Source organism: Phaseolus vulgaris, chromosome 4 (assembly GCF_051622355.1).
Source record: "Phaseolus vulgaris cultivar YP4 chromosome 4, ASM5162235v1, whole genome shotgun sequence".
NCBI classification, from domain to species: Eukaryota; Viridiplantae; Streptophyta; class Magnoliopsida; order Fabales; family Fabaceae; genus Phaseolus; species Phaseolus vulgaris.
The window spans coordinates 2,874,154-2,888,415 of NC_143501.1; the positions used below are offsets into that span (position 1 = coordinate 2,874,154).

General features: G+C 32.3%; 1 protein-coding gene across 5 annotated transcripts; it reads right to left on the minus strand.

Moving 5' to 3' along the window:
- Window positions 1-1,561: 1,561 nt before the first annotated feature.
- On the minus strand, window positions 1,562-13,969 carry LOC137836732 (Protein kinase superfamily protein). Of its 5 annotated transcripts, none has more exons than XM_068645436.2 (22): window positions 13,528-13,940; window positions 10,876-11,130; window positions 9,969-10,573; window positions 9,379-9,633; window positions 8,984-9,108; window positions 8,852-8,896; window positions 8,645-8,726; window positions 8,476-8,544; window positions 8,213-8,383; window positions 8,064-8,129; window positions 7,783-7,851; window positions 7,522-7,668; window positions 7,337-7,410; window positions 6,559-6,756; window positions 6,093-6,184; window positions 5,871-5,947; window positions 5,240-5,362; window positions 5,109-5,151; window positions 4,983-5,029; window positions 3,517-3,575; window positions 3,383-3,434; window positions 1,562-2,060 (listed from the first exon to the last, which is right to left on the minus strand). In XM_068645436.2, the coding sequence occupies exons 3-22, from the start codon at window positions 10,134-10,136 to the stop codon at window positions 2,016-2,018; spliced, it is 2,007 nt and encodes a 668-aa protein (XP_068501537.2). In that variant the 5' UTR covers window positions 10,137-10,573; window positions 10,876-11,130; window positions 13,528-13,940; the 3' UTR covers window positions 1,562-2,015. The 5 variants fall into 5 exon arrangements, with proteins under 5 accessions (XP_068501537.2, XP_090157896.1, XP_090157897.1 ...); XM_090301770.1 differs by having other exon boundaries at window positions 11,079-11,130; window positions 13,528-13,911; XM_090301771.1 differs by having other exon boundaries at window positions 10,987-11,130; window positions 13,528-13,911.
- Between the last annotated feature and the right edge of the window lie 293 nt (window positions 13,970-14,262).

Consider the following 14,262-nt stretch of genomic DNA (forward strand, 5'->3'; position numbering starts at 1 on the left):
GAATAAAATTTTAGTAAAAAATATCTTTAAATTTTCGACTCCTCTTATATTCTTTTTCAATTTAAATGGTTGTATTAGTTACTATTAACTATAGTTAGGGATTATATTTAGTAATATTATTGAAAAAAATTATTGTTTTAAAATAAACACAAAAACCTATAAAGACTAATGCTTTAAAGGGATAAAGTTTTTTTTTCCATGAGAATTCTAAGTAAAGGTGAAAGTTTAATTCTACTTGAGGGATTAAAAAAATACTTTTATTCATAATTTTAGTCTAATTTTGTAATCATTAGCATTGAAAATATTGGTAATTGGCATTTTCATACCATTAGCTCACCCATATGAATAAATTTTTTGTTAGAATTATAAATGAGAGAAGGAAAAAAACTAAAATCAAGTTATCTATAAATTCTTTTTTTAAAAAAAAAAAAAACTTAAGAGAATTTCTATAAATTAAGTTAGAATATATTTGGAAAAGTTTCTCATAAGAAAACAAAAATCTATCCATCTACTAAAATTAACTTATTTATAAGTTAATTTATAAATACTCCTTTATATAACTTTTTTAAATTCTTATTTTTAATATGAGCATATATGAATTTTAACTTATACATAAACTCATTTTATTCATAACCAAATATACTTTTATACATAAATTACTTTTAACTTATAATTTATTTTATTTTATTTTTCTTTTATAATAAGTGTTGGAGAAGAATTTTATTAAAACACATCCACAATCTAATTTGTTTGTTTCCACACACAAAAAATGGAGAGACTTTTCCATTTCTCCTATCTCATCAACTTTCAAACTCAAATATTCCACACCACACATTTGACCATTGCACTCAATTTGACAATGAAATCATACTATTTTGGTTTTAAGTGAAAGAAATAATAAATATAGATAATGTGAATTATCACTCGTATATTTTATGCACCCAAATTGAAAGAGGATAATTAGTTAATTTCTTATAAATTTATTTATTATTATTATAAAATCGTGCCATCTTGCTATTTCACTTTAATATAACAAAGATTTCTCATTTAACATAACTTTTCGTTCCACATAATAAATATATAACTCACTACAAATTAAAAAAAAAATCATTAAATAAAAACTAATTTTAATTTTAAAAAGAAAAAAATTAATTACTATAATAATTAAATTAAAAATCACTTTAAAAACTAAAAAGATATTAATTTTTAAATTAATTTATATTATTAATAAATAATTTTTAAATTAGTATCTAATTAGCTACCAAAATTCTATCAATTAGATATCAATTTAAAAATTATATATCAATAATGAAAATTAATTTAAAAATAAATAATTTTTTTTATAATTTAATCAATATAACAATTAATTATTTTTTATTCTAAAACTAGTTCAAACCAAGGTCACAATTTCAAAAATCACAACTTCAAAATAACAATCAATTAACAAAATGTCTAGGTCACAATTTCAAAAACCACAAAAACAAGTAAACAAGTATTTCTTTATGCACATAAATTTCAATTGCAGTTTATATGAACAAATACAATCCACTGGGAGAATTCATTGTCAGCAATATAAATAAAATTTGAATTTCCATCAACCATTGGAATTTTACACTTCAACACTAGCCATTTCAGCCAACATTCTGTGTATGTGTTTGGTTGTCAGGTGATATGAACTTATTGAAACACAAGACAGATTGCTACATCACTGCGCTATGTAGTTATATGCATTCATGTGAACTCTGATGAGTAAATTTTAGGTAGAATAAGAGAAAATGAGAGAAGTTTAAATTACATGATATCAATATCTCAATAAATTACATTTTACAGGCGACTCAAGGAATAGCATCTCAAAATTAGTGTCTGCCTCAAAGAAAAGTTCACACCACACATGGTGATACAATTGAGACGTTCCTCCATCCCTCAAGTACGTTGCAAATCATCTTTCATTGTTATCAATGAACGTCAGGTGTTGTCTAATATCAGTCAAACCATGATAACATCCATACACTTCTTCACTTCTCCACTTTGTTATTCATACTGCTCAACTGTTTCTCTAACTGCAAACCAGACAGAAGGTGAGTGAGACATCTTACACGATGACTTGAGTGCTGAATTCCAAACACCAAATTTTCAGAAAGCAAATGTGTGAATAAGCTAATAAGCTAATCCATGATTGATCCTTGAGAGACTAAGAAACATCTTGGTAAGTAACATGCAGCTTTAGTAATAAATTAGTGCTTTCAAAATTTATGAATTATGTGGTTGTAGGGACAAGTCTTGACACTAAAAAGGTAGCAGTCTTGGTAGGTAAAATTTAATAAATTTACCTTCCTTGGAACCCACTAGGTAAGTAGATGGATCGTGTATTAATCCCTACCTAGTAGGTGTTCCAATCACCTCCACACGCCAAAGACTCAACATTTCCAGCATGGGAATAGAGGGTGGTGCGATAGCAAGTGACACAATAGGTTCAACAAATCTCGCTAAGATAAATTCTAATATCATCCTAAAAAGTGGACTTTAAATCTAATTTAACTTCACAAAATCGACTTTATGGGTAAGATTTGCACTCTAGTTATATACTACATATTTGGTTATATCTCTAATCGATATGAAATCTTCAAATGGATTTTGAATTTTGATATTATTTTCCTAAGTCCCCCATCATGTAGTATGGGATGCTTGGTTAAGTATTTAAGTGTTGGATTCTCCCCTTTAATAGCTTTTGATGATGCGTTCTCCAAGTTCTTGTTCTTGGATACGGTGTCCCAAAAGAGGCTCCCCTCTCAGGGACGGTGTTATGATAATAAGGGCTTGCGTATTATGGGAAGCCTAAGTCCCACATTGAGTAATATGGGATGTTCGGTGGAGTATTTATGTGTTTGGCTCCTCCTCTTAATAGCTAGCTTTTGATGGCTAGGTTGTCCGAGTGCTTGGGTACTTATCTTAATTACAATTTTAAGGTCCACCTGTGGAATTCTAATATCAATAAAACTAATAATTTTCAATTTCTAAACATTTACCTTTTGAATTACAATTTTTCACCCCATCCGAATTGCAATCACATTTCTAAGGTCCAAATGTCAGGAATTGCACAGTATAACTTCAATATGCTCTTAAACAGAGGCAACCAATTGTTCAAAGTGAACAATGATTATTACGGTTAATAAATTGTAAATTTAGAATTTACCTTGCAAAGGCAATGAATGAGTAAGGAATTTGAAAAAGTATATTGAAGAAAAAACAAAAAAAAATATGTGGTGTGACAGAGAAATGAAGAAAAAGTTCAAAAAATCATTTACATTTGTTGAGTTCAGATTGAAACTAAAACATGACAAACAAATAGTAGACGTAGGATTGAACCAAGATTAAAAAATACCTGAACATTTTTCATCTTTTGTCTTTGTAATTCCTCAACAAGGCTTCCAATGCTGGCATAAGAGTTAAAAATAAGATGTACATTGAATTTAATTTTAAAGATCAAAGAATACAAAATTCAATTGTATCATGTACCTCTGTTGGAGTTGAATCACCTGAAAATGCAGATCCCTCTCCCTGGTTGTTGCAGGTACCTACAAGTTGTACAAATATGAAATCATTTAACACAACAGTACGAAAATAGCAAACTAAAGCAAAATCAAAATGTTTCTTAACCCCACCCTTCTCAGCCAATTTTATAGAAGACTAATTGTGTTGTCTTTGTGACTAATCATTGACTTGATTTTTAAATTCATATCCGAATTGTGTGAATCATGGTTTCAAAATTCAATGTATCAATTTCCTTCAATATTTTTTATGGGTCTAATGATGGGTTAAGAAGGTCTGCTATAGCAAGAGGAAAAAAGACAAGGATAAGGTTGGAAATAGGTTGTCAATGCAAACAGGTTTGAAGAACAGAAAACAATAGCAGTCAAACACTTTTTTTTGTTGGATATGTTAAGCTTATGTAAAACTGGAGTCAACAGAAGAAAGATGGCCATTTATGCAGTTTGAATTTTTAGTACCAATGTACCATTAAACTTTACAAGAGTGGTTTGTGACTTGCTTGATTATGAAGTTGAAATATTGAATCATTATCATGTTATAAGTATTATGTTATACAAGGTTGTTAAACTCAAGATTCTACCCAGGATAGGGAGGAGATGGAAACTCATTACTCAGAGATAGCAAGAAGGATTGTAAGATCTTATGTCCTCACCTAAAATGCAACAGCAGGATATATTTACTTTATATGCTTAAATATTGTAGAGATCTTTATAGGTTAAAGTAGTATAATAGAAAAAAGAAATCCCATTCGTAAGACTGTTCAGAATGGGGTGCGCCAATTTTTGTTCAAGCCCAAAACCCACTCTAACCCAAATGACAAAAAAAAACCTAGTTTCAATCTCATTTTCCTGCCTGCGAAAGGCCAAGACGGCTGCTGTGGCAAAATGATGAAGGTCAGACGGTTGCAAAAAAAAAGGAGAACCCAGAGATGAAGCAAAATCAGAAGGGATACATCACATGACAGTGTTTTGGAAAGGATTTTGGAAAGAACTCAATTCAGTTTTTCACCTCCTGACAGTGTTGTTCATGGAAGATCAAGATCCCAGCAATCCACCACATGCGAAGCTGTTTGGCACAAAAGATTGTGCAATTTCTTGATCTGACTTATAATTTTAACAATGGTGGTGTTATGCATATACATCATAATAGTTTTTTAAAGACCTCTTTATATTAAGTAAACTCTTATAAGATTCAACCAGTCAAGTCAATAATATAAACTAATAATTTACATAGACTCTCCAATTTGACAACCTTACAAGCGCTAATCATTTGGATAGTTTTGGGGTGGATGTTGCCACGAAGGGCATAGAAATTTTCCTTATGGGCATTTTAGTTTCCCAAGTTTCTATACTTTCTGCACATTCCCCTTGTATAATGCCTCTCATCATTAAAGAAAAAGTATGACGAGAAAAGTTTGTACCAGAGTAATTTACCTGCAAACTATCAACTGCCCCTGCCTCCACTGATTCTGCATTCTTACCTGTAACAAGTAAAACAATTAAAATTAAACAAACTGAATTGCCAGATTTTTTAAGGGGCAACACACACAGAAGCATTACCAGAAGATTGCTCTGCATACTTTATTAATTTTATAATCTCTTCCTGGCAAAACCCGTTGGAAAATAAGGTTATGCTATATACTTGTCAGTGTAAAAAATATAGAAAACAAAGAAATGCTACAAAAGCATACCCTCTGCAAACCATTCTGTTGCAAGATGCACTGCAGTGATGGAAGAATGGTGCCAGCCATGAAATTTTGACTTGGTGGACTGGTAGGACTAACAACTGGACCAGTAGCACTGTTTGAAGGACCCTAAATGAGTAAAAGAAATGGCAATGGTTACAAAGTATTCAACCACAATTCACCTAAGTTCCATCTTTGATAATTAATGAAATCAAACATTCAAGCAGACAAATTCAACCACAATTTGTATAGTATCTCAAGTTAGCAAACGTACAGTCTTTAGTAAATAGTACAGTCTGCTTATAATGATTCTAGCAGATCAAACCAGAAATTAATAAGATGCATAACTCAGACATACGATGGCACCATTTGAAGATTTACCATATACAGAAGAAAAATGCCAATAATGCAACACTCCTTTACACAAACTCTTCAATGTAAGGTGAATTTCATGTCAGTCCCACAAAATAATGTTAATTAAGAAGTTACCACCCAAATGATTTAGTGGGTCCCACACTACTTTCACCCAATAATGAAGTGTCAATAAAACTGCTTTGCTAATCTCTACAAAAGAAATCTTCATTATGGATAAAAGCAAGCAGTAGGTAAATAAAAAGATCTGCCATTTGATACAGACCATTGGACTGAGATCTGCCGATGTGACCTTAAACCGCCCCCTACGCTGGACAAATGCTCCATCTGATGTGTCATCAACTGCACACAAAAAAAAACAAAGAAAAGTATATGCAAGTCATTTCCCAATGCACTTATTTTGAGATAAAATAAAAATCAAACTGGCACAGGAGAAAGAAAATTATAAAGATTGTCAAAATACCAAGCAGACTATCAAGACACTTACCCAATGGAAGGTTGTTGGTATCTCTCTTCTGTCGATATTGCAATGGACCACTGTGATTCCTCTCCGAAGAATACTTTGTTTGTAGGTAATCCCTTTTAAGAAAAACAGAACATATGATAGCACATTAATACTGCAAGCCAAATAAGCATCAGTAGTAAAGTAAGAAGCTTTCAACAAGTACAAAATTTTCATAAATTTTCAATCCTAATGCAACCAGTGCAACTGCACAATTTTTTGAACAAAAATCCAAAATATAAGTGATAAAGGCAAGCACAAAAAAAAGTCAGAGACATTGCGCAGCATGCGTAGCTATAACTTTTGCATATTTCAGTTTGCTCAAATCCTTTAAAAAAATTAATTTCCAAGAAAGTGATTGAGAATGAGAAGTTCTAGTAACAGGTCCAGAAGAAAATGGGGAAGAAAAATAATGAAGCAACAAACGATTGATGTAAAAAGGAAAAATTACCTGTCCCCATCAGTAGCAACCTTTTTGGGAAAAAGAAAATTATCAGGTAGCAAAGAACCACTCAAAAACCTTTTTTGCTGATTGTTGGCGTTTTGTTGTAATGAAGAACTTGGCCCAGAACTTTCATTTCCATAATCATGATCCAGATCTCTTGGACTGTTGTTATTAACGTCATCCTCACACATATCAAAACATCCTCTGCATAATTTACACATAAATAAAATCAAATATTCTATAATGGAAAACGCATTTTTATTTACTAAACACTAACATAATTGTAGAACATGCTAGGAATAATTTAAATTAGACACCAAAAGAAAACTGAGCCGATAATTCAAATATACATCCCATTTGCCACATCCAAAATTTTTCTTTAATTCTTAAATAGACAAAAAAAAAAAGCAATATAAACAAGTATAGCATTTTATATTTCTATAAATAAATGGAGAACTGAATCTAAAAGAACAGTATTGCATAAACTTCTACATACATCATATAGTAAGATTTAATGAAGAATTGATATTGAGAAATAAAGTGATAACACAGGCTCAGTTTGTACGTTATAACTTTTAAGTACTTTACCATAAATAGTTACTAAACAAAATAAAATGAACAACCTAATTTCTAATATACAACCAGCACTGCTTCAGCTTGAAATACAAGCTTCCACATAACTGGAAACATATATTATATCATAACCCAAATCTCAAACACATTGCTAACACTTCAAAATTCAAAAAAAAAGTTGAAAGGGAAAGAACGGAGAAGATAAACATACTTAAGTGCTTGAAGAGGTTTACTAGGAAATGAAGCAAGCGATCCCTCCAAATCCTGAATATTATTGAATCCATCCTAAAATAGGGCTATGATGTAAATCCAGTCCAGTATACTTAAAGAAAAGTCTATAGTTCAAAAAAACAAAGATAAAGTAAGCATTAGATCTTTTTTGGACAATAACAGTACCTCCTTGTTCTGAGTGGGTGCACCATCTGAATGATTAGCTGTTACAGATGATAACCTCTCTGCAGGATCCCTGAAGTCATCCGATCTGTCTCTTTGCTTCTTATCCTTTTGTGGCTCGTCTTCATTAGGTATGTCATCATCTTGAATCTGTTGACAACATAAAAATGTTTTACAAGAAGATAACAATGTCCAGTATTGTTTAAGTTTGCCAACTAATTAAACTAAATAAATAACACAAAGTAAGAAGATAAAAATACTTACAAGAGCAGCTTGACTTTTTAAATCTTCCAGGTTAAAATTCCAGGCACTGATTCCTCGAATATATTCTTTCTGTAAATGAAATAGTTGATCAAATGTAGCAGATCCTTAGATTCTTAATTATTAATCCTTAAGGTCTAAATGAAGTATGGATACAGTACAACAAAACACAGACACGATAACACAGTAAAGTGACATGATGAGAAACTGTACTCATAAAATATCACCTTGCATAGACAGTGTCAGAAGCAAGCATTTAAATGCAGAACTTAAAATAAACCTACCTGAGATAACTGATCCTTATCCTCATAAAGAGCCTTGTTCTGCACCAATAAATCTGCCTCTTTAGCCTGGTACACAAGCAGGAGAAATGATAACAAAAACCCAAACAATTTATACATAAAATAGAGGAATTTGCAAATGAACAGCAAACCTTCAGCGTTCTAAAACGATCTCCTAAAGGAGCAAGGCCCTCTAGAATGGTGCGAGATAGATATTTGCTAGCACGTGCATGTCTAAAGAAGTGGTGCTTTAATAGCTTTTCTGAACTAGGACGCTTTTTCGGGTCTTTTACTAAGCAGGTGGCAACCAACTCCTTGAAAGCCTGAAAAGAGATGACAAAAATTTTAGATGTAAAATAAGAATACAAATAATATATGCTACAAACTACATAGTGCTTTAGTAAACACCACAAACCTTTGAAAATCTCTTATCTCTTTCATAATCAAGACCTGGAGGGGCATTCTGTAAAGTCATAAGCAAAACCTGCATCCATAAAAATAAGTGAAAAAATTCAACCATGAGCTCACAGAAAGAGACATGCAACTCATACATAATTGCAAATATTCGAAGACAAGAAAATTACTTTCATAGGTGGATACTTGGAAAACGGGGCATGCCCATGAGCAAGTTCAAGTGCTGTTATACCAAATGACCATATATCTGCTCTGTTTATAGGAAAAAATAAAAATAGAGAACCCAGCAAAGTATAAGATATCAGGGAGCAAAACAGTGACAATAATAAAATTATTAATCATGCCTACAAGGGAAGAAAAAAATAGAAAACACTTACTTAAAATCATATCCATGTAATTGCTGCATGACTTCGGGAGCCATCCTGTGGAAATAAAGACAATTCACTGCTTCAACAATCATTCATATGATGGTAGCCAGATGAAGAACTACAATAAACGAGGTTTAATACCAGCAAGGTGTTCCAACAAAAGTGTTTCTTGAACGTTGCCTGTCTCCAGTATCAAACATACATGCTGACACTCCAAAGTCAGCCAGTTTGACTGCACCATTAGAATCTAACAGAATATTCCCAGCCTGCATAGTTACAAATATTTAAAAATAGAGAAAAAGAACAGAAAACCAACAAACATGAAGAAAAGGGAAAGAAAAAAACAAGAAATAGTTGTTGGGTTCAGCTACAGCTTTACAAGAACCATAAATGAAGCAAACCAAAATCTCAGATTCAATGAATTAGTACCATTTAGTTTAAGATTAAGAAATATAGCTGTAACATTCTCAATTTTCAATATCAGAAGGGTGCATAGGTTTTAAAAAATAAGAGGGCAGATATCTAATGCATCACACCTTAACATCTCTATGTATGTGACCATGGGCATGAAGATAAACAAGAGCTTTGAGAACTTCATGCAATAAAGTAGCAATAACAGGCTCTTCAAACCCCTCAGGATAGGCAGACTTCATTATATGAAGGCAAGAACCCCCTGCCATGTATGGCATTACAACCCATAGATTGTGTCCAGCAGTAAAAGAGCAATGTGCCTGTAAAAGATTTGGATGATCAATCAAGCTCATGGTCTGTACCTCTCTTCGAATGCCATCCTGCATAATTTCCAGAACTATCAATAAGAATGTATCCAACATGACAGATATGGAATATAGTCACATGGATGAATATACAAATAATTATCAAACAATGAATTAGAGATTGAATTGTTGAAATTATCCTTGTATTAAAGCAAATAATGCAACCCACGTGATTCAACAGACTTAAAGAGTGAACAACATAAATTAGCACCAAACAATGTAATGAATAGTGATGGTTGAAATCATCCTTTCATAATTTCATAAGCCACTGAATTCAGTATGAAGTAACTAGCAGCACAATCTAAGTTTAATGCAAGTGATGTAAAATACGAAAATTTATATCTACATACCAGATCATTATTGCACTTCTCTAGATCGAGAACCTTGATTGCAACTATCTCGTTGAGAGGAACACAAAGAGCCCTGTATACAGAGGCACTAACGCCTTCACCAACTTCTTCATATAACTTGTAATCTTCTGCATTCAGAGGGAATCTTTTTTCCAAAACATGATCCATTTTTCTTCTTATAACATAACATCAATATGTTTATTATTAAATGCACCACCCAAAACAAGTTGATCACGTACTAAAGTGGTGAAATCAATGTTATAATACTTCCATGTTGGTAGCATTTGCCTTTTCTCAAACCAAACTAGAAAGTGCGTCCAACAACTTTACAAAGAAGCTCTTTTATCCACAACCAAAATGCTCCTTTCAACACTGATAATGATGTAAGTTGTAACTGATAAATGCTCTCATTCAATTTTAATTAGTATTGCCAAACTTGAATTTTGAGATATCTGCCTACTTTTTATTCAGCAAGGTGTAATAAATTAAATAGGAACTATAACATATTACACAACTAAAACAGCACGAGATAAGAACCAGAGGAATCCATTCACTACTGCATGCAGATAGGTAGGTGAAGAGGGAATCACGTCAATCTCCAATATCTGCATCAGTGGTCACAATGAAAAATTTACTACTCAAGAAAATTAAACAATTCTCCCTACAAATTAAAAAATATTACAGAACAGAATTAGAAGTGAGATCCACACATCCAGCAATAATAACACAAAGATGATATCGATCATATATGCATGCATATATATGCAATGCAAGTATCATGAACTAGCAATCTAAAGCTTAAGCTACTAGGGGAAAACACAAATTGTTTTATGACATATCTCTATCATGCATCCTCAATCAAGAGCTCTTTTGGCTCAAAGCATAGATGATGCACAGGCTTACTTACCTTGTTAAATTTAACTTTTCATTAGAAGAAATTTCCCAAGATTGAGCCAGCAAAATAGATTCTAAGATTCAGGTAATCTCCTCAACATACAAGTAGAAGAAAAGTTAAAACCTTCCAGCTGTACATCCATCCCTCTTTGGCAACATATAAATGTAATTTGTTTAATGCATCCTTTGTAATGTCAGAGTCAGTAGAATTTAAACCTTCGGCAGTTCAACCACATTAGTCTTGTTAGTTGCTAAAGTACATCTCCAACTGCCAACACAATAATGCGTATGTCATGGCCAATACCAACATACAACACACTCAAGCCTTGAAAAGAAAAGTGTTTTAGATTCAATTAACTATGATAGATCTAATAACACTTGTAAGTATACCCTCTTCCTCTCCACAAGCCACATAATTGCAATAAACTGAGCTACAAAAAATCCACCTTTCTATGTTTGTCATTATGTACCTAATCAAGGGCTGCTATTATCAATGCACAAACTTCATTCCCGTGAACATTCATTCCTCTATTCTCAAGTATCTATACATCTAGAAATCAGTAAATGGAAGAAGATTATCTATGCTTCTTTGTGTGAGTTAAAACCAACCTAATCATGGAACTCCAAACTAGTGATTCAAAGCTTGATAAGTAATTCGGTGATCACATTCCTAGAAACTCATTAATAAACACGTCAACAAATTTGAAAGCAGAAAGAAAATTAACAAGGAATTTAAGGAAAACAACATGGGGAGATTGAGGTGTGTGTGTTCATATAGAAAATTTTCTGAGATAGAAATATCATTTATCCTCAATAGTTAGGTAGGTATTGAAATTCCATGTATGTTACATATTAAAAGAAAACTAAGCCAATCAAAGCAACAAATATAGTAGGAATGGCTTAGATAAAAATGGGTGAATACGCAGCAATCCAAGCTTCTACTTTTTAGGAAATATTTGATCTAGCTAAATTTGGCCTTCTCTCTTCCCAAAGGGAGAATTTGGAGCAAAAAGAATTTCAAAAATATAAAGTTTTAAATTTTTAGTAAAGAAACAGTTAAAATAATGAGCTTTTAAGAAACTGGTTTTACAGGCAGTTTTAATTTTAAATTAAAGCTCTTAGCTTCCAATCAACTTTAAAGTTGTTTTTATGCTCCACAAAGGTCAAAACACTAACTTCGTCCATACAAATATATTTTTTGTAAATTATGTTTTCCTTGAGGGTTGGTAATAGATTCCAGTTTTGGGATGACTGTTGGGTAGAAGATTAGCTCTTGATATATGCATATCCAAATGGTTCAAGACACAAGGTGTGGACATCCTTCTTCCCAATAAATAATGTACTTCAAAAAGCTTAGTTCTCCTTCTATTTATTAAGGAGAGCAAAGAACAATTTCCTTACACAAATTTAATTTAAGACTTAAGAGATCGTAAACCTCTGACCAAGTAAATTTCCCATGATTGATCCAGAAAAATAGATTCTAAGATTCAGGAAATAGCCAGCATACAAAAAGAAGCAAAACTAAAATGGTCCAGCTGTGTCCATCCATTACTCCATGGCAACAAATAAATAAATGTAATCTGTGTAATTGATCCTTCGTAAAGTCAGAGTTACTAGAAGTAAACCTTTACCACTTCAACCACACACATCAATTTGCTAGTTCCTTAATCACTCCCAATTGCAAACACAGCATTGCAGTATCATGGACAATTCCAACCTACAACATAAGATTTATAGTAAAGTTTTTCCCTAATAGAATCTGCTGAACTCAAAACACTAGATACGGAATTCATTTTATTGTGTATCCTCTAGTGCTGCAATGGATTTCCAAGCAGCATATAAAATTCAACTACAAATCCCCATACCCTCCCTCTCAAAATCCTCCTCCCACAGGAAACAATTGGTATCAGAGCATAAAGTACAGACAGTAGACTTCTTCCATATACAAACAACATTTCAGCATGCTTACCCGTTAACACTACAGCTTTGAAGAGCATAGTTTTTTGTTTAGATCCCATAAAAATTAGACAGATCTATTAACACATCAAAATATACCCTCTTCCTCACTCCAAGCAGAGATTACTATCAAAAAACTGAGCCACAAAAAAAATCACTGTCTTTCATTGTTTGTCATTTATTTACTTCAGCAAGACCTGTCATTATTATCGGACTTCATTTCGATGCAAAATCTATTCCACCGCTCCCAGTTCCCAAATCTCAGACGGCAGACACACACCGACTGTTGCAATAAATGAGATACACAACCCAATGACATTAAGCCATGCAAATTCCAAATTTAAGAAAGTGCTTAATAAACCTCCAAATCCAATCCCCAACTATCAAAATTAAACCAAAAAAAATCTTTCAAAGATTTTCAACATTCATCAGTCAGCGCTCCGGCAGCAACACAACTACGAAATTCAACAAACAAAAACAACCCACAGGCATTTGATCAACGCAAATTCACTGATAAAAGCAAGAACAAACAGCATCGCCAACACATAAAAAAGGGAACATAAACAAAACAAACAAAAAAGCTACAAAGAAAACAGAATTCCCAGTTAGTCAATGATCGGCAAAAAAAAGGAGCATTCAAGAGTGGTAAACTGCACATTAAGCAGAGAAAAGAAAGGTGAATTGAAATTAGAGTTGAGAATTGACGAACCTAGGGTTTCCGTCGGAAGAAGAATAAGCGTTTACTTGAATCTGACCAAGTCAGAATTAGCACAAGAACAAATGAGAAATCGAAACGACACCGATTCAGCAAAAATTCAATTGCTCCTCTGATCAACCAAACGAACCACCATGGATGATAGATTGCTTGGTTTTCACTTTCCTCCAATTTCACATCACAACTCTTTCTCTCTCTCTCTCACTGTGTGTTCTTCTGAGCTTGTTTCGTTTTCTGTGCCACAACACAACAACAGAACACAACACACACACAACACTTCAACCTCGATTCAATCTCACTACTCACTCTGTTCTCTCTCTCTTATTTTGGGGACACTATTTAAACAAATTCATGAAAATGAAAAACCATAGGAATAATTATCAGCCACATTGCTTCTTCTTTTTTATACTCTTTCTCATTCACAACACTTCATTATATTAATTACACTGATTAAATCAACTAATGCTAATTACTACCATTCTACACAACAATTAATTCTTCATTCTTTTTTTTTTAATTAGTTTTATTTTTCATAAAACATAAACAATGATGTTTTTTACCAAATTTAAAATATTAATCATATTTACGAGTATTTTTTAAAAATTAAAAAGATGAAATTGCCTATACTATTACTTTTATGTTTATTTTTAATGTTTTTAATCATTCGTTTTAATTATAAATTCTTTTGTCTGAAAATATTTTTTATAATATAAAAAAAAACAATTTTAA

Excerpts from the sequence above, each read along its gene's own strand:
- LOC137836732 (XM_068645435.2), bottom strand. The coding sequence starts at position 10,136 with ATGGATCATGTTTTGGAAAAAAGATTCCCTCTGAATGCAGAAGATTAC. Across the intron at positions 8,130-8,212 it reads ATCGTTTTAGAACGCTGAAG|GCTAAAGAGGCAGATTTATT; the intron begins GTTTGCTGTTCA and ends CTTGTGTACCAG. Across the intron at positions 3,576-4,982 it reads GGGCAGTTGATAGTTTGCAG|GTACCTGCAACAACCAGGGA; the intron begins GTAAATTACTCT and ends TACAACTTGTAG.